At 45.7% G+C, this 25,846-nt stretch overlaps 1 protein-coding gene and 1 pseudogene across 5 annotated transcripts; one reads left to right on the top strand and one right to left on the bottom strand.

Moving 5' to 3' along the window:
- Positions 1-1,422: 1,422 nt before the first annotated feature.
- LOC122192737 (ATP-dependent RNA helicase DDX25-like) lies at positions 1,423-21,040 on the bottom strand. Of its 5 annotated transcripts, none has more exons than XM_042893388.1 (13): positions 20,950-21,040; positions 20,405-20,774; positions 9,251-9,524; positions 8,640-8,687; positions 6,688-6,823; positions 6,525-6,617; positions 6,315-6,417; positions 5,837-5,951; positions 5,073-5,250; positions 4,505-4,742; positions 3,796-3,958; positions 3,104-3,292; positions 1,423-2,056 (listed from the first exon to the last, which is right to left on the bottom strand). In XM_042893388.1, exons 3-13 carry the CDS (start codon positions 9,297-9,299, stop codon positions 1,995-1,997), a joined length of 1,374 nt encoding a protein of 457 aa, XP_042749322.1. In that variant the 5' UTR covers positions 9,300-9,524; positions 20,405-20,774; positions 20,950-21,040; the 3' UTR covers positions 1,423-1,994. The 5 variants fall into 5 exon arrangements, with proteins under 5 accessions (XP_042749322.1, XP_042749323.1, XP_042749324.1 ...); XM_042893389.1 differs by having other exon boundaries at positions 6,688-6,857; positions 9,208-9,524; positions 20,950-21,039; XM_042893390.1 differs by having other exon boundaries at positions 6,688-6,857; positions 20,950-21,039.
- Positions 20,523-25,846, top strand: part of LOC122192739 — a 12,783-nt pseudogene continuing 7,459 nt past the window's right edge.

The following is a 25,846-nucleotide window of genomic DNA, read 5'->3' as shown; positions in this document are numbered from 1 at the left end:
GAGGCTGTGGATGCCCCATCCCTGCAGGCATTCAAGGCCAGGCTGGATGTGGCTCTGGGCAGCCTGGGCTGCTGGTTGGCGACCTGCACACAGCAGGGGGTTGAAACGAGATGGTCATTGTGGTCCTTTTCAACGCAGCCTGTTCTGTGATTCTGTGATATGGTTCTATGATAAACACAATTAAGTAGTTGACTAAAGAGTTGACTAAAAGTTGACTAAAGACTAAAGAGACTAAAGACAAGTTTCTAACTCATACAGCAGCCAAATAGTTGGGAAGTATATGAATGAATAAAGAGAAAAGAGAAAGGAAAATGTGGAGAGCAGTGGAAAGGACATGCGTACAGACTGCCTGCTGAAAAGATACCCTTAACCACAGTCAGGAGAGCTGGAAGCACCGCGAAGGTAAGGGAGATCATGTAAGCAGCAGAGTAGAGCTGAGGTGGAAGCTGAGTGTGGGTTGCAGGGCATGAACACTGGCCCCAGGTGTCGGTGCCCCTGTGCCTGAAGGCATCTATGTCCTCCAAACACAGTGCTGGAAAACATTCTTTGTACTTTTTGTAAAATAAAAAAGAAAAAAAAAAAGAGAAAGGAAGAAAAAAGACATTAAATCTTCTCCCAAACTATCGCCTCTGAGTCAGGAAATAACTGTCAGGGCGTCCTGCTGTACAACAGTTGACTTCCTGCTGACCTGTCTGCTGTTAGAGTACTGGGAGACAACGCAACTGGCAAAATGAAAGCAAACATTCAGTCCCAGAGGAAAAATTGCTTCCCCTCCCTTAAAATCTAAAACTTAAAAAAAAAACAAAACAAAACCTGTAAACGTTAACAACAATATTCTGAAGGTGAGAGATGCAGGTGCCTGGCATGCTGAAATTCAGCTCAGTTAGTAATCTCTGTCTGTATTTGCTAAGTCTGTTCTAGTTAAACCTTTATTATGTGACACTACCTGCCTGAAGATTGACAATCCAGTAAACAATGCACCACCAACAAAAAAGGTGAAGTTAATTCTCAATTAAAGTTTTGTAATAATAACTGGAGGGGTGAGAGCAGGTAACTTTTAGGAATTTCCTGCAGAATTTGTAGGAAATGCAGATGAAAGAGGCTTTTAGTGTTACTACCCTCATGTGGCCACAGCAGATTTCTGTGGTATAACCCCATTTATTGCAATACTGCAGTGCAAATCCATAGTCTTCCATTAATTTAATCCTGATGTCAGTGAGAGGAAAATCAGGCCCACCATTAAGAGCCGAGACTTACCAATAATGTAAAACATTTTGGTGCTGACCTGAGAAAATTACTGGAGTAACTGAATGTTTTTGATGTTGTATGCTGAACACCCTCTAAAACAAAGGGATCATTAAGCACCAAACTCTTTTATTTAAATGGAAAAAAAGAAACTAGGAAAAAAATAGCATTTTTCCCTCGTGTTTATAATCTTTAATAAACTGTTTTTTGGTTCCCCAGAGTTTCCACACTCCTTGAAATTAACACATTCCAGAACAGTGCTTCCACTCTTCAGGACTAGTTTCTGCACAGATCTTAGACACCAAGATGGCTGAACTGGGACTTGTCTGCTTTAAACTTATTTCCTTCAGAGAAAAAAAACAACAACAACAACCAACAAAACAAGGAATCGTACCCTCAGCCAACAAACAGTGCCCCGGAACCACAAACCACCACCTCAAAACAAGGAACAGAGCCCAGAACAGGGCAGCAGTATCCCAAACAGAGCAACAGTGCCCAAAACAGGCAAACACTGCCCGAAAATCAAGGAGCATTTCCACAAAACACCAAGATTCCTTCCCCCAAAACACCAAAGAAACCAATCAGAATAATTTTTTTAGGCTGAGGGTTTTTCCCCATACTCTCCTTCTAAAATGTCTCAACAAACCAAGCACCTCCAGGAACTCAGAAAACTGGGAGATTTTCTCCTGGATTTCCCATATACTTTAAACCAAAACGTGAGTTCTTTGAAGCTAAACCATGTTTTTTGCTCAGTTTTCCAGCTCCTCGAGCTTGTCCATGCAATCTGGGTCCAGCCTCTTGATCTTAGTCTCTGTAAAAAGGAAAAAAATGTCAGTGCAAGAAGGAAAAATGTCCCGGGCAATGGCAAGGTGCCGCTGCTTTGGGGCTGCTAAAAAAAAGTAAGATTTGTACAGAGGGTTTAAGTGAAAAGCATCAGTTTGGGTTGGGGTGAGATGTGATCTGGGCTCCCACATCAATTTTCATCACTCACTAGGAATTAAGGCACAATTTTCGAAAGACTTTTTGTCCCCAAAACAACAAACATTTATACAATGTTTTAATCTAAAAAATGGAAGATTTGGAAGATGTTCTATCCTAAAAGCAAACAACATTTGGAAGATGTTTTATCCTTGTAAGACAGTCCTGTCCCTTCAATCTCAACATGAATATTGACTGAAGAGAATGAAGAAATAAGATCAGATAATTGAGGTTACTCCACCACTTGGGTTTTTCATCTTGCAAACTACACGCTGGTCTCTTTGCCACATTAAGTCTCATCTTTGGGAAACAAAGAGAAAAGGGGAAAAAAGAGAAAGAAAACTGAGAGAAACAAACAAACATTGAGACAACTACAAGGAACAAAGCTCATTCATTGTTGTTATTTAGGAAATCACAGGGACCACTCCAGGGGGCTCACCCTGCATTTTATAACTGGGAAAAGCGTGAGAAAAACACAGCTGTGGTGGGAAGGGTAAGGGAACTGAATCACAGAATAGAATTGTTAGAAACCTGTAACAGAATATGGACGAGGAGGCAGCAGGAAGAAACACAGAGAAGAGAGGCCAAAGAAAGCAGAAAATGGGACTTCAAAATGGGGCAGATCAGCGTGCTCAGCCCTGCTTCTAATCCTTGTAGTCTGTCTTCTAATTTTGTATCATTATATCTTATTAAATTATATATTCTTATTAAATCATTTCTCAGCTCTGTCTCTGCAAAGTCCCACTCCCTGTTTGCTTTTTTTAACCAAAAACGAAATTCCAGCTACTGCAGAAGAAGTGAGAAGTGGACGACCAAGTGGTGAGCTTGTAGTCCTTGGCTGCACTGGAGGAACAGAGGAACAAGGGAACACTGCACTCACGGAAATGCTCCTCGATGCAGCGCACGAGGTGCGTGCTGTGGCTGTCCACCATATTGAAGGCAATGCCCCTCTTCCCGAAGCGCCCTGTGCGCCCGATGCGGTGCAAGTAGGTCTCAAAATCTGGCTGCTTCTGACGGTTGATGGGAAGGCTGAAGTTCACCACAATCGTGACTTGGGCCACATCAATCCCTGAGTGGCAGAGGATTCTCAGAAACAGCTTTTTATCACCCTAAAAGCCATCTCCCAACCCCTTCTGAAGGCTGCTTCTTAATTGCTGTGCACATTGGATGAGATCACTGCTTCACCTGCGTTTCTGATCACTTTTTCTCTCAAATTCCCATTCTAATCCCTCTTTCCTTGCCTTTCTGACCAATTTTTCCTTGCATTTCTGATCATTTTTTTCTTTTTGTGATCATTTCTGTAATAAACTTGCATTTATCATCCCTTTTGCCTTCGAGTCCCCATCGTGGTCAATTTTTCCTAATTCACAGAATCATACTGAGAAAAGCCTCAGCTTTCATGATAAAGTTCTGCCTGTCACTGCACGGTTGGAAACTTGAAGTATGAAACCTAAGTGCTTAAAACTGTTCAAAGCGAGGGGATTTCCACACAACAGGGCTCAGAGCAAAGGAATTTTCATAGGGGAAGGAAGCAGATTTTCACCCTTCAGCGTGTCTGTTTTTGGGACTGACCTCTCGCACAGACATTGGTGGTGATGAGAACCTTCTCCTTGCCATCACGAAACCTCTGGATGACATCAGCTCTCTGCACGATGGACAGCTCTGCTGTCAGCATGGCCACTTGGTGCCCATCCTGAATCATCTTCACCGAGAGCCAGTCTGCACTCCGGCGGGTCTGCGTACGTGAGAAAAAGCTGAGCTTCCCAGCAGCTCTGCATCTGCTGCTCTCAATCAGCGACCCTTCAACTTCCCCAAATCCTTACTACCGCTCATCTAGCTTAATGCCAATACATCACTTTACCAAATCCTTGCTTGCTCAGTGCCAGTCCTTCACATTCCCAATGCCTGTGCTCCTTTCCATTGAGCCCCTGGTGCTTTGGAATAGACAGAGCCTCGAAATAAGGCAAAAACAAGCAGGAAGTTGGGACACAAAGGAGCAAAAATGAAGCAGCAGGGCAAGAAGTTGGATCACAAAGTGTCTTTGCTAGACACAAAGTGTAAATGTTAAAGAAACAGAGCATGGTTTCCATGCAATGCCCACCAAGGCATTGGTGGTCTCAACTATTAGGCACTGTTACCACACTGAGTTTTGAATGCTGTGTGCTTTCCATCCTTCCCCTGCATTCATTGTGGCAATCTATGGAGCAGCACTGAGGTCACTCTTGGGTTGAACATGCCAGACAGAATACTAGTTACTCACTAGTTTGCAGATGAGAGGTACCTGGCAGAAGATCATGGCCTGGCCAATGGTGATGCTGCCATAGAGGTTGCAGAGGGCCTCATACTTCTGCTCCCAGTTCTTGCAGACAAAATAGTACTGCCTAATGTTGGTCAGAGTGAGCTCCTCCTGTCGCAGCTTGATGATGATGGGCCTGGAGACAATTTGCAGGGCAAATTTCCAGAGATTTTCCTTGAAGGTGGCGGAGAAAAGCAGCATCTGGCAGTTCTTGGGGAGAGCCCTGGGGCAGGAGAAGAACTCGTCAGACTTAGCAGCTTGTTAGCACTAAGGATTCATTAAAAAGAGGAACTACATAGCACAGTGGACTCAAGAGCACTGATAGTTTGTTAGCCCATGGAATTCAATAGCATTGGGACTCATTTACTCTAGGACTTTGTACATTAGCACTTTTTGGTGAAAATTTTACAATTTAACAATGAATGTGAATCTTATGGAAAAACACAAACAAATCAGCACATTTTGGAGAAAGCAAGCCCTTTGTGAAAGATCTTACCTTCCTCCTCCCTCCTTTTGCATCTTCCCATGCCAAAAGCAGATTTCCATGACTCACCTCTGGATGCGGATGCTCTGGGAGGAGAATCCCTGCGTGTCAATCATGATGTCAGCCTCATCCAGCACAAACATGCAGATCCTCCGCATGTTGAGCAGTCTCCGCTTGAAGCACCAGTCCAGCATGGTGCCTGGCGTGCCAATGACAATCTGCTCCTCCAGCACGGTGCCTGGGGACACTGCCAGAGGGGTTGCAAAAGAAGGGAAGGAGAGGGGCAAAGGGTGCCAAAAAAAGGAAAAAGATACAGGCAAAAAATGGGAGACGGGTGAGGGGTGGGCAAAAAAAATGGGAAGGACATGGGAATGGAAACAAGAAGAGGGATGGACAAGGAACAAGCAAGGAACAGTAAAGAAAGGGACAAGGAAGAAGGAAGGAACGGACAAGGCATGGGCAAAACGATGTGCAAAGGGGTTTCCAGCGGGAAACTCCACAAATTATGTGCTTCTGTCAGTTCGATGTGTTTCATGTCAGTTTGTCCCTCACTTTCTCAGTTCCAAAGGGAAGCTCTATTGCAGGCAGCAATTTTTAAGCTTAGTGCTTGCCTGCAGCTTTTTGAGGTTAGATACCAGCAAAATGGGTGTCTGTGTCAAAAAGAAGACAGTAGTCATCAGGGTGGCTCCTTATCAGCAGCACACGTGAATGCAGGCTCCTTCAGCAAGCTCTGCAAGCTTCAGCAAGCCCTGGCACTTCAAGGCTTATGAGGCATTCCTATACTCACTTAGGGATTGCTAACTGCTGTAATCACTCATCAGGGCTGGACTAACCTCTGTTGCCCTGCACAGCATAGGTGACCCTGATGTCATTGCAGAACCGCCCCATCTTCTCTGCCACATGGCCAATCTGCAGGGCCAGCTCATAAGTGGGAGCCAGACAAAGGCACTAGGAGGGGGGGGAGAGGTATTAGGCAACGGGCAGGCATCAAAAAGCATCAAAAAGCATTGAAAAGTATGAATGACTAGCAACTAGCAACCAGGAAGCTGCAGATTATAATGAGCATCAATTAGGATGTTTAATATTAGAGAATTCAAAAAACTGTAACCAGGATGCTTGAGATTACAGTGAGCAGTAACCAGGATGCTTGAGTTTACGATGAGCAGCAATGACGATACTTGAGATTATAATCAACAGCAATGACAAAACGGACACAAACCCAGAGCTCTGCCTGCAACACCCCAAAGCCACACACAACAGCAGCAGACCCAGATCTCTGCCCCTCCCAGCGGCCATGCCCCTGCTGCACACCTGCGGGTACCTCTCAGTGCCTCTCACTCTGCTCAGCATGGCCAGGACAAACGCTGCTGTTTTGCCCGTCCCAGACTGGCTCTGCGCAATCAGATTTTGGGGTCTGCAAGGGAAACGTTAGCAGTAAAAGTCTGGGGTCTGTGCGCCGGCACCTGACTCGGAGCAGCTGGGCTGGGCTGGTTCATCCCTCCCTGCGGGGTCAGGACTCACGGATGCGCCATCAGGATGGGCAGAGCATTCGCCTGGATCTTCGATGGCCTGTTGAAGCCCATGGTGTACACGCCCTGCAGAAGCTCCTTTTTCCTGCGAAAAAGCACAACCAGGGCGTTCTATAGGAAGTGGGGTGTGCGAGGCCAGGTGCTGGGGGACTCACAGGTGCAGCTCCTCGAAGGTTCTGATGGAGAAGAGCGGGGAGGAGGGGTCCTGCTGCAGCACCTCCACGTGGTGGCTGTTCTCTACCAGCGAGGTGTGGAGCAGCTTGTTAAGCAGTGAACTCTCAGCCAGGTCCTCTGCAAAGTGGGGACAAACGTGCGTAGCAGAAAACTATGAAATTGTGGAAAAAATGGATAAATTTGTGAGAAGAATATGTAAAGCGGTGAATCCATGAAGAAAGGGACTAATCAGATGGAAAAAAAAGAAGCATGAGAAAAACTGATGATAAAATTTGAAAAAAAAAAAAAAAAAAAAAGGTTCATTCATGATAAAATTGTGGGGAAAAAAGAGAAAAGGAAAAAACTCATGAAGAAATTGTGGAAGAAAAAAACGGGATTCAGTAAAAAAAAGCCAAAACCAACTAAAAGCAAGACATATCTGTGACAATTCCTTAGGTAGAGCGCCATGAATTTGTAAAATAAAAGAATAACATGAAAAAATAATGACTTCTTGCAAAATTTCTGAAGAGAATGCAACAAATTCATGTAAAAAAGTGATGAATCCATGAAAAAACAAATGGAATTGTGAAAAATGTGTGGAATGTTTGGAAAAAAATAATGAAAAACCTAATGAAAATATTGTGTACAAAGAGAAAAAATTGGTGAGCAGCAAGATCTCATCCACGTCTTCTAAACAGGGAGAAGAGAGCATGAATTAGTGTAAAAGAAGCAATATATTTGGAAAGAAGTGAAAAAATGTGAAAAAGGTGAAAAATGAAAAACATAATAAATTCATGAAAAAGGTTGTGAAAAAAAAAATAAACAGGTGAAAAAAATAATAAATGTGAGGGGAAAATACATGGATCCGTAGGAAAAGGTGAAGAATTTGTGAAAAAGTGAAAAAAAATCGTGGAAAAAAAGTAAAAAATGTAGAAAAAGACTGAAAAAAGATAAAGTTCAATTAATTTGTATGAAAAAAAGACGTAAATTTGTGAAAAGAATGTGAAATAGGACTCAATGAATGTGTGAAAAAATGATGCATTCTTTAAAAAATGCATGGTATCAAAAACTGGCCACACATTTGTGAAAGAATTGGGTGAATTCATGATGAAATCTTGAAAAAAAAAGTTAAAAAATCAGGAAGAAATTGGGGAGAAAAAATGGAATGAATTCATGAAAAGCCAACGTGGTGATCTGATGTGATACAGTGATATGAAATATGAACGACTAATAATGATAGAATGAAAAAATGTTAAATTCATGAAAAAAGTGAAAATGAATTTTTGCAAATTCTGTTTAAATGCATTTGTTTGGAAAATCTGAAATTTGACAAAACCATGAAAGAAAAAAGATCAATTCTAAAAAAAATTGTGAAAACAATGAATTTGACAGATTTGTGAAAAAAAAAATGAATTCACAGAACAAAAGGGATAAGCTTGGGAAAATATGTGAGAAAAAGCAAGAAATTTGTTTTTCAAAATCTTGAAAAATGTCCCTGATCTGTGAAAAAGTAGTGGGACCAACGAATTCATTTAAAAAGCAAAAAAATGTTAAAACAGAAATTATTAATTCAAGAAATGAGAAATATTTGGGAAAAATACGTGGAAAAAAATCAATGAAGTCGTGAAAGAATTGTAAAATAAATTCTTGAAAACAGTGACGAATTTCTGAAAGCTGTGAGGCAAAAGAACGAATCCGAAAACAATCGGCAGAAAGTATTTGGGGGGGAAAAAGTGATGAAACTGAAGAAAGGCAACGGAGTCGTAAAAATGAAAAGGTGTGAAGCGATTAATTAACGGACAGAGGAGGCACAGCCGCCCGCACAGCAGCCGCCTGCCGCCCGCCCGGCCCCTCGCAGCGCGGCGCCCCCCCCCCCCCCCACTCCGAGGCGCGGCGCGCTCGGCGGGCCGCGCCTCCCCAACGCCCCCAAAGCCGGACCCGGCGCCGCGCGCACCTCTCTCCTCTTCCTCGCTCTCCTCATCTTCGCCGGTGCGGAGGGGCTCTGCGGTAGGGAACCGAAGGGGAGCGCTCGGCACGGCCCCGGCCGGGTGTCCGGCCCCGGCCCCGGCCCCGTAGCCCCGCGCGCTGCCCTCACCCCGACAGTGCCCGGGGAGCTCCCGCCGCGGGCCCGGGGAGACGGACCCGTCCTGGCGCCAAGAAGCGAAGCCGTCCCGGCCGAGCGGCTTGGAGCTCGGGTAGCCGCCCGGGGACGGGCTGCGCCCCGGCGCCCTCGGCCGCTGCGGCCCTCGACCGCCTGAGGCCGCCGCCGCCATGGAGCCGCCGTTCGACGGAGAAAATGGCGGCGGTGCGGCGGTCCCGGGAGGGGAACGGTGGCGGGACGGGGTGTGAGGGGTCAGGGACGTGACAAGGGACCGCAGCACGGAGAGCGAGGGAACGTGGAGACAAGGATACGGACGGAACCCCGCCGCGGGCTACGAGGGGTCACGGGGACGAGGGTAGGAACGAGGACTCCGTCCTGGGGCGTCAAGGGACGTGAGACAGGGAGAGGGACGGAGACGCACCGTGGGCAGGGATGGCGTTTGGGCAGGGATGGGGCCTCAGTACCCTTCTCTGTCCCCACCCAGGTTACTGGGGGTGGAGCCGCTGCTGTCATCGTTGTAGGAGGGCAGCCTCTCAGCACCGCAGTGCATACGCTCTGAGGCCAGAAGTCCCCCAAAATGCTGGAAAAATGCCTTTGGAAATCTTCCCATCATCCAGGTCTGTGCTTCCAGATCAATCCAGCAGGCATGGATCTCATGTTTGTGCTCATTGTTGTCAACTAAACACATCAAGACATCTTTCTCATCATCTCTTTCCAGGCTCAAGTTTAAGTTATGGACTGTAAAAACAAAAAACAAACAAGCTGTAAAAATGTCATGTAGAAGAAATCTCCTCATGCAGTGTCCCTTTGGTGTCCAGGCACTGCCTCAGAATCCTACAACCCTAGAAGCTTAGAACCTTACAGTCCTAAAAATGTAAAAACTCGAATCCTAGAAACCTGGTATTAGGAAATCCTAGAATCTTAGAATCCTAATGTCTTAGAATTCTGGAATCATTTAGGTTGCAAAAAACCTCAAAGCTCATCAGCCCAACAAAGGAGATGCAATGACAGTCCCTCCAACTGCTACCCAGCAACACAAGCCCAGGGCCCAGCAGGGTGATGTGCCACAAAAAGTGGATGTTATGTCATGGATACAAGTGATGTACCACAGATAGGGTTTAGTAGTAGAGTTAGTAGTGCTGGATTATTGGTTGAATGTACTGAATACACTACCCCTCCTAGACCCCATTTAAGCTCTGACCACCACTGGGGAAGGATCTCTTTCTGGAGATCCCTCCTTTTTCGAATTTTCCACTGTGAGCCTAGATCCTCGGATATGAGTAAACATTTTTTCTTCGATTGTCTCTTTTCCACCATGATAATCTTTTTTCCACAACGATAATCCTAACCGCGCTATTCTTCCAACTGTACATTTGTTGACTGTACAAACGTATAGATCAGAGGCAGGAAACTCTTCCACCTGACTGCTCCCTGGACAATTCTCAAAGCAAATATTCAAGTGATCTTTTCACAAATGGCCCATCTCTTATGTAAATATCCACTCAAGCTGTGAGCAGATACATATTCTGTCAGATGTAACACTTAAAATTGGCAAATCGTGTTTCCTTGAAGAATCATCAAGTCATTTACAGTTTTAAGTTATTTATCAGTGTTTCATTACTCCTCTCTCTTCATCTGAAGATAAAATAAGACTCACTTTATTTGAAACTATGACAGGAGGCTTTCTTGTTCTCATAATGGGAACAAAACCAGTAGGACATCTTTGTTCTGCTGAAAGTTAGGCACATAGTCCAATGACTTCAAAACTTAATAACCTTTTCACTCTCAGCCTTTGATTCCCAGTCTGTGTGTCCTAGTGACAGACAGAGGCATCACTATTTCCACTGCAGGTATGCGATACAGACTTCTGGATAGAACATGGTGATTTCTGACTGTCAGCTATTAAAAAAGAGAACATGTGACATATGTCCTGATGAGACTTTTGGAATCTCATCCCACCCATATGATTCACGATTCTGTGGTTTTATGATTCAGTGGTTCTGTGGTTCTATGATTCCATGACCGCAGGAATCTCAGATTTTATTATTCTAAAAGTTGTGGTACACTTCTGTTCTTCTGTCTTACAGTTTTCTTTCAGCTTTGTGGTGGGCTGCCAGGAGATTCTGTCAGCAGCATGGAGCAGGGACAGCACAGGGACAGGGGAGGGAAGGGGAAAGGAGAGGGTGTATGGGAACTGCTGAGTCATGGCCTGAACCTCTGATTGATCACCTGAGGTGAGCCATGAGTCAGCCAGAGGAGCACAGGTGAAGGCAATTCACCTGTGCTGCTGGAAGGCTCCTGGACCTATTTAAGAGCTGGCTACCAGAGGGGAAGGATGTCTTCTGGAGATCCCCTCTTTTGGTGCTTTCTGGTGAGCTCAACCCAAGGGTAAGCTCTTCCACTTATTCTGTTTTGTGATCGTTGTCTGCTTTGCCTTACTCTCTTGATTATATTGCGATTATAACATCTTGATATCTATTGATTATACACAATTATATTGTGATTATAACATCTTGGTTATACACTTGGTGAGCCAGGCAGGCTGAATATACTGAAATTAACATCATGTCTTTCCTGTGGAATTTCTATAAATGGGTCAAGGGGGAGAACAATACCCCTCTAGAGAAAATGATTCCAGGGCAGATCCCAGGATTTGAGGGATCGCCCTATTATGAGTTAGCTGCCATCATTGAAAAATGGGGTCCCTTACAAGTTATGGGCAATCTCTCCCCATATCGCATGGCGGACTATTTTCAAGGACATGGCAAGGATGTCCTCACTACCAAAGAAAGACAACTGGCTGCCTCCATGGTGGCATGGCCATTATTAACCGCTTTAAATCATGTGGACTTAAGAAATAATACTTTAGAAACTGAAAATCAGCTTTTGAAAGACCGCATTGAAAAGCTGGAGCACGAACTTGGCGTTTTAACGGGGAAGAAGCCAATTCTACATCTTCCTGTAGGCCAAATTCGTAACATTTCAATAAATGATGACCAGACTCCTGAATCAACAGACTTCGTTGATCAGGAGAACAAGAAATCCTAATCAGATCTTGAATGTCCAATTCTAACTGATCCACTGGAAGTCCATCCTGTTGTAACCCAAAAAAACAAAAAAAGTACAGGACAGACCGGCAGGGGTGCCGCCTGATCAATGGCCCCCTGCCCAGACTCATTTACATGTTACAGCTCGGCCATACACGGCAACAGAATTAATGGACTTAGTACAACGATTTCGGCAGAAGCCTAGAGAAAGTGTGCTGGCTTGGTTATTGAGATTGTGGGATTCTGGGGCAGAAAGTGTCTTGGTGAATGGCCCAGAAATAGCTAAGTTGGCCACCATGACCGTCCATCCTGCTCTCAGACAGAGGTTATACGTAGGCAATCAATATCGTGATGAAAACCATTCCATACTGGAATGGTTAATGGCGGCCTGCCATATGGTATGGCCGAATAAATCAGACATACCGTTACATACAGGTATGTGGTCCTCCATGGAGGACCTTCAAAACTATATCCGTGAACTGGGTGTAAGAGAGGCCATCTATGAAGATACATTTGATGGCCCTGATATGGTTAAATTTTCAGCAGGGATGAGAGATTTAATTCTACAGCAAGCTCCCTCCCATCTGTACGGCACCCTAGTTTCCATATTAAATCCCCTTGTAGCATCAGAAGCCCAGCAGGCTGCCCAGTTAGTTGCCGACTTGGGAGAAACAGAACACCTGCGGACTAGGTGCAATATTCGGTTTTTGGAGGAAGCAGAGGTCCTGCCGGTAAATAAAACCAAAATGCCGGCTACTCGAGCTCCTCCATCGGGACCCATCAGGGTATCCCGAAAACAAATGTTTAATGATTTAATTTGGGCTGGGGACCAATTTGCTAAGATCGACCGCCAGCCCAACCACGTCCTTCTCCAGCTCTGGAGACAACTAAAGGACAATCAAAAATTCCAGAGCTACCCTAAGAAATCAAGGGTAAGAGCTATAGAGAGGGTTCCAACAACAACATGGAACCTAGAAGATTTTATTATTCCAAACAGGAAAAAGAAGCCACCTCAGGTGTCTCGGGCCACAATGCCTGAGCCGTCAGAAGCAAAAGAACTGGCCCTAGCACAATTCATGCAGTGACAAGGGATGTTAGTCCCCGTAGGGCCTCCAGACGGGACCGGAGGCCCTATGTAGAATTAACGATTTATTGGTCCCGAAAAAATATTCAGAGAGTTATGGCACTAGTAGACACAGGAGCAGAAACATCAATTATCTATGGAGATCCGGGAAAATTTGATGGCGACAGAGTGATGATTGGTGGCTTTGGGGGACAGACTATTCCTGTCACCCAAACATGGTTAAAATTGGGGGTTGGGCGTCTCCCACCCCGGGAGTACAAGGTGTCTATTGCCCCAGTCCAAGAATACATCCTGGGCATAGACATTCTATGGGATCTGGCTCTCCAAACAACTGTGGGAGAGTTCAGACAAAGATGTATCAGTATCCGGGCGGTGCAGGCAATATTAAGAGGCCATGCGAAACATGAGCCTGTTTGCCTGCCGAAACCACGCCGGATTACTAATGTTAGACAGTATAGACTCCCGGGTGGGCAGGATGAAATATCGAGAATGGTGCAGGAATTAGAAAAAGTGGGCATTATAAGACCTGCACACAGCCCGTATAACTCTATAACTCCCCAGTTTCCAGTGTGAAAGTCGGATGGCACATGGAGGATGACAGTAGATTACAGAGAATTAAATAAGGTCACGCCGCCTATTCATGCGGCCGTACCCAATATTGCCTCCCTAATGGACACATTGAGGAGGGAGATAAAAACCTATCATTGTGTCCTAGATCTAGCAAATGCATTCTTCAGTATCCCAATTGCTGAGGAATTGCAAGATCAGTTTGCGTTTACGTGGGGAGGCAGGCAGTGGACCTTTCAGGTCCTGCCACAGGGGTACGTGCATTCACCAACGTATTGTCACAATCTAGTGGCGCGTGACCTGGCTGACTGGAGAAAACCTGATGATGTTAACCTATATCATTATATTGATGATCTGCTGTTGACATCCGACTCACTGGAGGCAGTAGGACAGGCAGCAGATTCATTAACTGCCTATTTACAACAGAGGGGATGGGCTATAAATCCCCAAAAGGTGCAAGGTCCAGGCCTGTCCGTAAAATTCCTGGGGGTGGTTTGGTCAGGAAAGACCAAAGTGCTACCCAGTGCTGTTATAGATAAGGTTCAGGCGTTCCCAGTCCCTACAACATCAAAGCAGCTGCAAGAGTTTCTAGGTATATTGGGTTATTGGCGTTCCTTTATACCTCACCTAGCGCAGCTGCTAAGGCCACTATACAGACTCACAAAAAAGGGGCAGCTATGGGACTGGGGGAAAACCGAACAGGATGCTTTCCAACAAGCAAAACTGGCAGTTAAACAAGCTCAGGCATTGGGTATATTCGATCCTACCCTCCCAGCCGAGTTGGACGTTCATGTTACTCAAGACGGCTTCGGTTGGGGCCTGTGGCAGCGCCAGAGTTCTGTTCGGACCCCCATTGGTTTCTGGTCTCAGGTTTGGCACGGAGCAGAAGAAAGATACAGTATGATTGAAAAACAGTTATTGGCTGCCTATTCGGCATTACAGGCAGTAGAGCCAATAACTCAAACAGCTGCAGTTATAGTCAAGACCACTCTGCCAGTTCAGGGGTGGGTGAAAGATCTGACCCACCTTCCTAAGACAGGGGTGGCCCAAGCACAAACAGTGGCATGATGGGTCGCCTATCTCAGCCAAAGGAGCAGTCTGTCTTCATCCCCCTTGAAAGAAGAACTCCGGAAGATCCTAGGCCCAGTTACGTATCACAGTGATGCACCAAAAGAAATACTGGTCGCTCCACCAGAGAAGAGTCCCGTTCAGGAGGGAAAATATCCTATCCCTGAAGATGCCTGGTACACAGATGGGTCCAGCAAGGGCAACCCGAGCAAGTGGAGAGCAATAGCATACCATCCTTCCACCGAGACAATCTGGTTCGATGAGGGGGATGGTCAGAGCAGCCAATGGGCAGAACTGCGAGCCGTGTGGATGGTTATAACCAAGGAACCCGGTGATGGTATCCTGAACATCTGCACAGATAGTTGGGCTGTGTACCGGGGGCTCACTCTTTGGATTGCACAGTGGGCCACGCCCGACCGATCTGGGGCAAAGACATGTGGTTAGATATATGGAATACGGTCAAACACAGGACTGTACATGTCTACCATGTTTCTGGTCATCAGCCCCTACAGTCACTGGGAAACGATGAAGCCGACACACTGGCCTGTGTTCGATGGATTGAGAATTCACCATCTGAGAACATCGCCCATGGCTACATCAGAAGCTACGGCATGCTGGACAAAAGACAATGTGGGCAGCTGCTAAAGCATGGGGACTGCCCATACAACTATCTGATATCGTCCAGGCATGCCAGGATTGCGACGCTTGCTCCAAGATGAGACCGAGATCGTTGCCCGAAACAACAGCCCACCTTGCTAGGGGACACAATCCTCTCCAGCGATGGCAGGTCGATTACATTGGGCCCCTTCCTCGTTCCGAAGGGGCAAGATATGCCCTGACCTGTGTCGACACTGCAAGTGGGCTACTGCAGGCCTATCCAGTACCGAAAGCAAACCAGGCATATACCATCAAGGCACTCACTAAACTGATGTCTGCCTACGGGACACCTCAAGTCATCGAGAGCGACCAAGGGACTCATTTTACTGGTGCAATGATACAGCGCTGGGCAGAAGAAAATAACATCGAATGGCGATTCCACCTGCCATATAATCCAACGGGGGCAGGCCTCATCGAACGTTATAATGGTATTCTTAAGGCTGCCCTGAAGACAGACTCCCAGTCCTTGCAGGGGTGGACAAAAAGACTGTATGAAACCCTGCGGGACCTGAATGAAAGACCTCGAGACAGCAGACCCAGTGCCCTGAGAATGTTGCAGACGACATGGGCCACCCCGCTTAGGATCCAAATTACGGGCACTGATCATCAGGTAAGACCCCAGATTGGTAATGAAAATAATCTTCTGCTCCCTGCCCCTGAAAACTTAGAGCCAGGTACCCATAAAATAAAATGGCCCTGGAAGGTGCAGGTAGGACCCAAGTGGTGTGGCCTACTTGCACCTTGGGGGAGACTATTGGAGGTGGGAGGCTCAGTAGTCCCTCCAGTAATAGGTACATGGCCTACTGATATTGTGGTCAACACTCCGATCTTTATTGCTAAAGGGACCCCCATCCTGTCCCTATGGCAGATCAGGACACCTCCTTTGGTGCCTGATATCGTTATGCAGCCGCAGATATCTGGCCAAAAGGTGTGGTACAGGCGGCCAGGACGTGCCCCAGTACAAGCGAAAGTGTTGACCCAAGACAGAAATACGGCCTGTATCTTGCCCTGGAGAGCAGACCTTCCCCTCCTGGTACCTGTGAAACATCTGTATTACTCCCTGTGAGTCTGTGAGCCTTCAGGACCACCGGAAGGAACAAAATGCCATCAAGCGTTCCAGTGTTGCTGTCAGATCACGTACAACACCCAGTGATGGTCTGCATGGGACTGATGGAACATAGAACGGACCTGCACCTCAGGACCTCATGCCTCCAGTCACATCATCGAGCACTGGCCCATAGAATATGGACATCCACTGATCATCACTTGTCTTGAACTGTACCAACACACGTCGCGATAAAATTGTATAAGCGTCGCGATATACCGGATCTCTGTATTAGGGAAAGCTTACCCTTTTGTTAACCTGATCATTGGTTCATGCTGTGAAGGGGTGGAGTGTATGGGAACTGCTGAGTCATGGCCTGAACCTCTGATTGATCACCTGAGGTGAGCCATGAGTCAGCCAGAGGAGCACATGTGAAGGCAATTCACCTGTGCTGCTGGAAGGGGTGGAGCCAGGCTCCACCCCTCCTGGACCTATTTAAGAGCTGGCTACCAGAGGGGAAGGATCTCTTCTGGAGATCCCCTCTTTTGGTGTTTTCTGGTGAGCTCAACCCAAGGGTAAGCTCTTCCACTTATTCTCTTTTGTGATCGTTGTCTGCTTTGCCTTACTCTCTTGATTATATTGCAATTATAACATCTTGATATCTATTGATTATACACAATTATATTGTGATTATAACATCTTGGTTATACAGAGGGACAGGCAGAGATGGGCAAGATAGGGAAAAGTCTAGGGTAGGGGCAGGGCAAGTGATAGGTACAGGAGCAGGAGATGGGCAAGAAAGGGAAAGGAGAGGGGCAGGGGCAGTGACAGAATAAAGAAAAGGGTGAGGATGGGTGTGGAGGTAGCGGTAGGGTAGGGACAGGGACAGGACCAGAACAGGGATGGGTAAACAGGGAATGGGGGCACAGCAGGGCCTGGTCAGGGCTACATCAGAGGCAGGAAGGGACTTGAAAGGGGCAGGACTGGAGACAGGCACTGCTGGGACTGCTGACACTTCTGTGGCGGTGAGGATGAAGGGATGCCTGCTGTACTTCCAGTGGTGAGAAGTAGAAGATTGTGGGGATTTCTCACTTTTTATTTATTTTCTCCAAATAGTTTATTAATTGCTATGACTAGTGACTGTGGTTAATGCTCTGATTGATTGGGTAATGGCAGCTCCATTAGTAGACTGCAGGTTTGTAGGGGAATTTTCCACCAAGGAGGGATCTCCAGACAGAGATCCTTCTCCTGTGGCAGTCAGCCCTGAAATGGGGCCTAAGGGAGGTGCAGCCAGGCTCCAGCCCTTCCTGTTGCACAGCTGAATTGCCTTCACCTGTGCTCCCATGGCTGACCTGGTCCTTTCCACAGGTGCTCAACCAGTGGTTCAGGCTGGGACTCAACAGTTCCCATGCAGAGTCCTTCACAAGTCGCAGTGCAGGAATCTGCTAGGATGTGGTTCTTTAGGGTCTGCCAGGGGCAACCATGGTCTTCTTTACAGCTTGCAGGAGCAGCTCTGCTCTGACACTTGGAGTACTTTCTTCCTCTACTTCATCACTGACCGTGGTGTCTGCAGTATTCTTTCTTTCACATTTTTCCTCCTCCTCTCTCACAGCTGCTGCACTGCATCAGAAATAACTTTGATTTACAACTCCAGACTTGGCAAGGGCAAACAGTGGCCTTGACAGGAAAATGAGTGCTATATTTTCAGTTCTGAAATAACCAGCTTAGGGATGTTTAAAACTGGCTGCAGGAGCTGACAGCACTGAGGGTGCTCCACGTGGAGCCTGGATATTGTAAGCTGGAGCTAGCAGTGCAAGTGCTGAAATACAGGAAGAGCCATTTAAAGAAAAATCTCCTGAATTCTGCCATCCTTGCTAATTCCCACAGCTAAACCTCATGCCAAACAGCATCTTGAAACTGAACATTTTTTGTTCATTAATGTTTCACTTTTTCTTTCTATCCTGAAATATAGTATCAGTAGTGGACATGCCAAAGAAGTTGCCCAATACATTCCAGCTGGACTTAAATGCTCACTTGTGTGGTAAAGCAGTGCCTAGAAACCTGCAACGACTGCTCCTTATCCATGTTCACTGGATTTTTTTCCTGGTAAATGGAGTCTGAGTATTTTTACCTATAATGGCACCGAGTGTTGAACACTCACCTTTAATTTAGCATCAAAGATGGTTTTTCTGCTTCTATAAATGACCATTCACTCAAAAAATACAGCTGTTTCTCAAGCACAACTGCCTAACTCTATGGTTAAGTGCTGATCTCTGACACCTTGGGACCTTCTTTCCCGAAGCCGGAAAGGCTCAGCCGAAGGGTAAGCTCTTTCACTTATTCTCTTTTGTGATCGTTGTTTACTTTGCCTAATTCTCTTGATTATATTGAGATTATAACATCTTGATATCTATTGATTATACAATTGTATTGTGATTATAACATCTTGATTATACACCCTGCTGCCCACCACTCTTTTGTTGCAGTCCAGAATACTGTTGGCTTTCTGGGCTACCAGCACACACTGCTGACACAGGTGAAGCTTTTTGTCTCCCAGGGAAGCCCAAGAGCTTCTTGGCAGGGCTGCTGTCGAGGAGTTCTCCTGCCGTTTGGTAGTTGTGCTCTAGAATCCTGCCTTCAGGCATGAAAGCCAGGGAAGCATTGCTGGTGAAGACAGAGGCAAAGAAGGTGTGAGGTACATCAGTCCTCTCTGCTCTTGTGCTTATTAACACAACAGTAGGCCTGCACCTTCCTTGTCTACTCTTTTACTTGTAAGGAAACTCTATCAGCTGGAGCCTTCACACTCCTCTGCAAGTATCAGGTCCATGTCAGGTGAAAGCAGCCAAAGCTGCCCTGACTATCACAGCCCTGACCAGCTCCCTATCGGCCAGTGTGAGACCCAGCTGAGCATCACCTGTGTTTCCCCCAGCAGCTGTGTGAAGAAGTTGGCTGAACTCGGTGGCCTGTTGTTCTGCTCAGCCAGAGAATGCCAGGGCAATTGCAGCTCCCATAGGCAGCTGCTCATTGATCTGCAGACACCTCAGATTGCTGACAAAAGACTTCTGCTTGCTCTCCTTGATCAAGCAGTTGGTAAGCAGCCTGATCAAGACCACACAACAGTTAATGATGTTATTCTATAATAGCTCAAGTAACCAAAATGAGAGAATCTTTTTCATGGTGTACTGCACGTGAGTCGTAGGCTCATTCACTTCTGGACACTTAAAGATACAGTTTGCGAAGGAATCCCTTATTTTATCTCCATCTATCACTAGCTGCATCCAATAAAGTCCTGCAAGAAGACACAAAAGCTCGGACAAGCTTGCTGATAACAGCTGAGGACATGCAGGAATGTCCATGACACAACAGCCACTGAAGTCAAGGAAGATCTAGAAAATACAGGTGATGAAGCAGAAGGGAAAGAAGGAGTCAGGGCCTTTACGCAAAGCAGAGCTGTCCCACTCTGTGGGAATGTTAGGATGCTGTAGGCAGGCTCCAAGATGCTCCCCTCTATCCTCCTTCCCAGCTTATCTCTATGCAAAGACAGACAGATGACCAGAATGATGACCAGCATAAAAGGCACAAATGCTAGAAGTAATTAAACAATTAAGAGGTTGTTTCTGTTTATGTTGTAAAGCAGGCATCCAAAAGTTACAACCAGATGTTTGTTAAGAAAGCAATTAACCAATTAAGATATTTGTGTTTGGGTGGTAAGGATTTCTGTTTACATGGTATTTGTATGATTAGCAAAACGCCGTGAAAGAACGAGAACCTGCAGTACTCAGCCAAGGAGGAGCCAGGGGAGAAAGATCAGCGTCGGGCAGCAGGGGATAAAGATGGAACACTGTTTTCCGGGCACTCTCCTGCTTGCAGGAAGCCCACCATCACAACTGCACATGAAATCTGCTTTACCAGAGCATATATCAACGAATATACAAATGCTATACGTCTCCTCCGTGCAGGCCGCCGCCTCCTCTCCCAGAGAGGTGAGTGCCGCGGGCTCGGCCGGCGCCCGGGATGGCCGGTGGGGGCCCGTGCAGGAGAGGCGCGGGGCCGGCCGGCCGGGCGGCGCTTTGCGGCCTCGTTCCTCGAGTACGGGGGAGGGGGGTCGCGGCGTTCTCGTTCCGGGGAGCGCCGGTGGGTCGGAGCTTACCGAGGGGCCGCCGGAAGCGCAGGCGGGCGGGCACGGAGTCGCCTCCTCGAAACGCGGCTTGCTACTGCTGCGCGCCTCTTAAAGCCGGTGAGCCCTCGGCGGCTTTCGAAGGAGTCCGGCGGCGTGGCGGAGTTCGGCTTCCTCCAATTCCGTGGGCGCGGTCCCCGAACTTCCGGTCTTCCCTTTTTCAAGGAGCCGGAATAGGGAACGCGTACCGTTAAGCTCCCGGAGTCGTTTGGCTGCCGTACGGCTGCTGTTGCTGTCTCTGCGGCGGCGTTGTGAAATGCCGGTAGGAAGAGAGGGAGAGGCGGGGGGAAATGGCTTTGCCGTCGTGCGTCGGTAGTTGGGCGGCCGGGTGGTTCTGTGCTCTCTGGAAAACGCGTGCGGGTGGCGGTGAGCCGCCTGCTGCGGCTGGGAGGAGCGGCGTCACGCGGAAAAGTGCCGCTCTGCCGCTGCGAGGCTCAGCGAAAAGATATTCCCTCTCCTTTTGTCGTGCTCGAGGCCAGCTGCTGCGGGTTTAGTTTCATCTGTTTAGTGATGCTTACGACTGGCTGTGTAGCGCGGTCAGTGATGGAAGTAACTGTTGGTTTTCCTGTTGTGTTGATTTTGGAGAGGAGGGTTGAGCAAGGCTGCCAGCATTTCTTTTGAAGTTTCTTTCCAGCCCCGTTTACAAGGAGGCGGGGCAGGCACGAGAGGAAGGTGACAGAAGCATGGACAGGAAGAGCTGGACTCTTAATTTATGGCATTTGTTTTCTTCTGCAACGTAAATAGGATGCAAGAGACACAGCTTATATGTAGCTGACCCCATTCTTTTCTCTTTAGTCAGAAGTGTGCTTGTGAAAAGTAACAAGTATGAAGACTTGCTTGCTTTGCTACTAACCTCAATTTTGCTTTGGTAGCCTTTGCCAGTTATTGGGAAGAAACGTTATTTTCTTAATCCTGTATCTTTTGAAAACAAAGCCCTGAGTGCAAGGAGTGAACTGGAGCTGATAGCTGTGAAGAAGCTCTAGGAAATATTGCGCACCCCTGAAAAGAAAGGTCTCCTTTATTTCCTACTCAATTACTTCAAAAGTACTGTACATCTAAAATGTACCTGTCATATTTTTTTCCTTCAGAGATCGTTGAAAGGATTCTTTTTTGCTAAGCTGTACTTTGAGATAAAAGTATACGAACTTGCTAAAAGGTAATAAATGTTACATATGTTGGTTGTTCTGTTCTTTAAAGTGTGATAGGAAAGCTAAAGGAAATAGAGTGGAGAAATCAAGACTGTTGCCGTGCTGTTTTAAGGTAGCAGTAAATGGGAGAATGTGGTGCCATATAAATCTTCCTAAAACAGCAACTTAAAGGATGGGTAGTCATGTGCTGCTGTACAAACCCATCTGGTTGAAATGTCTTTTCTGCCATTGTATTATGTTCTTCTTCCAGTTTCTGTGAGCTACTGCTTTATTTAGTAAAGGCCAGTACTTGCAGGCAAATATGCAGCGTCTGTACGTGTAGAAATAATATTGTTCCTTACTTGAAGGTCTAGATCAAGCCCCTTGAACTAAATATGGCTAGATGTCCTGTATGACAGATTAAAGTCCCGCGTTAGCTGCAGGGTGTGGGGGGACTTGTAATACTGAGGAATACTGATCCTTCTGTTTTTTCTTTGTTTATTTACTCTGTAGATATACATCTATTTATCTCAATGTCTGAGAGAAAGATCCTAAAGCTCACAGGTTTCTGGGACAGATCTACGAAGCTCAGGATAACACAGAAAAAGCTTTTGGGTGTTACAAGGTAATCACCTCACTCACCTCCCTGATATCCTGCTTTATTCCTTTGTAAATGGACTTGATCTTTGTGCTTCCTTCTCTGATGGTCTTCTTCTTGCTGCCCTTTGGACTGAGAATCTGTGAGCCCTGTAGAATTCTGCCGTAGGGATACCACAGTGACAGCAGTAATCCGGCTGCTACTGAAAGACTGGACTGAGAGTGTTTTTCAGTTGCATTGTTTAGTTTGTTGTTAGTGGTAGGCTTTTTTGTTTGTTTGTTTCCTCAGAGATAGAGGGAATGGGGCAAATGCAGTTCTGATTAGGCAAGCTCTGTATAAATGTGAACTTCACGGTGCACGTTTCATTGTTCGGGCACTGAGGAGGGAGAGGATACACACAAGTCTTGTTGCCAGCACAGTGGAGTTCCATCATTCTCTGTGACTGAATCCGGAAGACTCCATATTAGGTTAGGCTAGAGATGCTCCTACTCCTATTGATAGTTCTGCTTTGACTTCCTGGGTCTATTGAGTGGGGGACATGTTTTCTTTCTTGTTCTATATAGACTGCAAGATCAAGTTGCTAGTAACCTTTTTTTCTTCTGTGTGTGCATGGGGAAAACCAGCGTTCTGTGGAGCTGAATCCCACGCAGAAAGATCTTGTACTGAAGATTGCAGAGCTGCTATGCAGTAACAACATCACGATGGAAGAGCAGAGTACTGGGTTGAGAAAGCTGCCAGGCTCTTCCCTGGGAATCCTGCTGCTTACAGGTTGAAGGTAAGTTCCAGCTTCTGATCTCTGTTCTGTGCCTAGAAGAAACTTTAGTTGCATCAAGTGATGGGAAAACAGTGGTAGTAACAGTATCCAAGAGGTCAAGATTAGATAGGTGATATTGCCTCTGTTATGTGACTACTCTGCTTTCTAGGTTTTTTTATTTGAGTTAAAAACTGTTGAGTATAGGAGATGCTCTTATATATGTAAATGCTTTCAGTCATATGATCTCACTTTTGCACAGGCATTAGTTTTCTGGAGCACAACAGCAATGAAATTGAAGTCTTGAGAGGCTTGTGCTTCGGGGTTTTTTGTGTGGCTCTTTTTTTTTTTTTTTTTTTTTTTTTAGACAAGCTGCTCTGTATCAGAGTGTGGCAAATTTGAACCAAATGGTTTGACAACTGAGCATCTAACTTAGCATCTACAAGATGCAAACTCTAGAGTTGTTTTTTTGTTTTTTTGTTTTTCTTTTCTCACTTCTAAAATGCTTTCCAAACTCTCTGTAGCACCTTTGAGCTTTGAAGAGCAGTTTGAGTAATGTAGTCTGTAGTGGCGGTGAGAAAGCAGTCATGTAATGTAGTTGCTGAAGAGGCTCTCATGGAGAATGCAATTTTAACGTGTTGCCTTTGTATGTGATAGGAGCAGTTGCTGGAGTGTAAAGGCTGGATGGCTGGAATCAGCTCTGTGATATGATTCAGACCGAGCTCTGTGCGAGACCAGATGATCCCTACCTTAACATCAGACTGGTTGCTCTCTACCGTTCAAATAACAGATTAAGAGATGCTGTGCTTCACTGTCAGGAGGCGGAGAAGAAAATACCTGTAGGCTCCAGCTTGGAATGGTGTTAGTGCGTCATAAAGACGTTCGAGGTATTTAATTATGTTTTGGTCCTGTCGTAATCTGCCATGTCCTTGAAAACTGGTGTTATTCTCTTAGTATCGTTACAATGACAGCTAATTCTCAAGTGGCTTAACTCCTTCAAATGCAGTGTCTGCGGAAACCCATGATTTACTTAAGATTTTCTTAAGCCTTCCGGAGTTGAAAAATATGTTAATGTCTCACCTGGGAAACTGGATTATGTTACAAGGTGTTTTGGAGAACCTCTTGCCTTCATGTAAGGATGGTGGTTTCTCATTCTCTAATGAACTTTATTCTTTAGGAATACCTTGAATCAGTACGAGACTTGGAGCCTGGTAAAAATAATTGGAGAGCTGTCAAGAAGGATCATCTGCTGGCCTATTCTAGCTTGGTTAAAAATACACTTGCTTCTTGCTTCTAGAGATGTTCGAGAAAGCAGAGGGGCCCTTGAAAGGTATTGTTTTAACTGTTCTATTAAAAAAAAAAAAAAAAAAAAAATTGAATATTTTTTTCTGGGTCACAGAACTTCTAGCAGGCATCATTTTCAGTGATTAGCCATTTTGTGGATGGGAGAGGAGTTCCTCTGTACTAATTGCTCTGTACTAAGAAAAAATGTTGCTAGGCTTGATCCCCAAGCTGTGTGTCTGAGCTACAGGCCTCAGAGAAGACTCGGTGATAGGGGTCTAGTATAAATGGGAGGCCAGGACTTGGTTGAAAAGGAGTGTTTTCTACGTTCCAGTTTCGATCGTGTGCTTCACTCTGTGAGACTGTGTGTGAATGGACCTGATGAGCTGTCTCGTACCTTCCTTGGAATGAAAGGACACTTCTACATGCATGCTGGAACTTTCCTGCTGAAAATGGCCTAGAACAGCGAGGCACGATGGAGAGATGCGTGTGAACTTGCAGCCTTGTGTTACCTGAAAAGTTTCCATGTAAGTCCCTGTTCAGTTTGTGCCTGTAGTGGTTGCAGTTGAGTGCCTCTTGCTGTACGCACACTGAACACCTGCATTCCAAAAACTAGCTGCTGTTTTTAAGGCTGTCTCCTTGCCAAATCTTACTCTTCCGTACTTCTTTAAAAGATTTCCAAGTGGTGTGAAGAAAATCTCATCTGCTTCACTTGTCGGAAGTAAATGACTCTTAAGGGCTAACGAGTGTATTTCCTGTAGGCTGTTCCTTTCTCTGTAATGCAGCTAAATTAACTAATATTAAGGTTATTGATACGGGAGGGAGGGGAATGACCTGAGTAGCTCTCACATACTTATTGCATAGACAGCAGAGCTTGATCAATTCTTTGCTTTATGGAATACAATCAGTTTTCCTTTTGCACAAATGCTTGCGCTCAAAACATCGCTTTGTCTTGTGCGCTCTTACAGCTGTTTGCAATTGTTCAGTTACTCACCTTGTGTCCTTTCCTGAAAAGAAACAAGCTTGTTTCCTGACTTTTAAGACTAAATGAAGTGATTTGCTTTTTACTGTCAAGAAGCTGTAGCAATTCTTTTCTTTCTTCACCGGATTCCTAAGCCAAGGTCAAAACTAATGAGAGGAGATTGTGCTGGGCAAGATACACTGGAAATGTTGGCCTGTGACCGAAAAAGCCAGTCTGGTAATAAAAACTAATAATTACAAATGTTCCGTAGTTCCATTTTAATCTTATGAGCAGCTAATGTCAGAGTTAAAGGCTTGTTTAAATAGCATCTCTTACCAATATTGTGTTCAGTAAGTGCGTGAGCACGTTTGGTGTCTTGGAACATGCCATAAAACGTTCTGCATTTTGGCTGCGTATGAAATGCAGAACAGCGGTTTGATCTTGACACGTACTGGGCTTTTTCTTTTTATCTCCAGGACATTAAGATAGAATTTAACTTTCAGTGTCTCCTAGTCTGCTGGTTTCTGCCTACTAATACACTATTTGTAAGCACTGCTAGTCCTAAGTGTAAAAGAAAATACTGCTCTTTTCCTGTCACTTTTGTTCCCTTCTTTGTTCCAACAGGTTTCCTGCTTTTTTCTTTCTTGCTGCTTTTTTCTTTCTTGCTGCTTTTTTCTTTCTTGCTGCTTTTTTCTTT

Source organism: Lagopus leucura, unplaced genomic scaffold (assembly GCF_019238085.1).
Source record: "Lagopus leucura isolate 7727_CA_CO unplaced genomic scaffold, USGS_WTPT01 35308-0_obj-0_obj, whole genome shotgun sequence".
NCBI classification, from domain to species: domain Eukaryota; kingdom Metazoa; phylum Chordata; class Aves; order Galliformes; family Phasianidae; genus Lagopus; species Lagopus leucura.
Note: the sequence above shows the minus strand (reverse complement) of the source record. Positions and strands in the feature narration are given on the sequence as shown.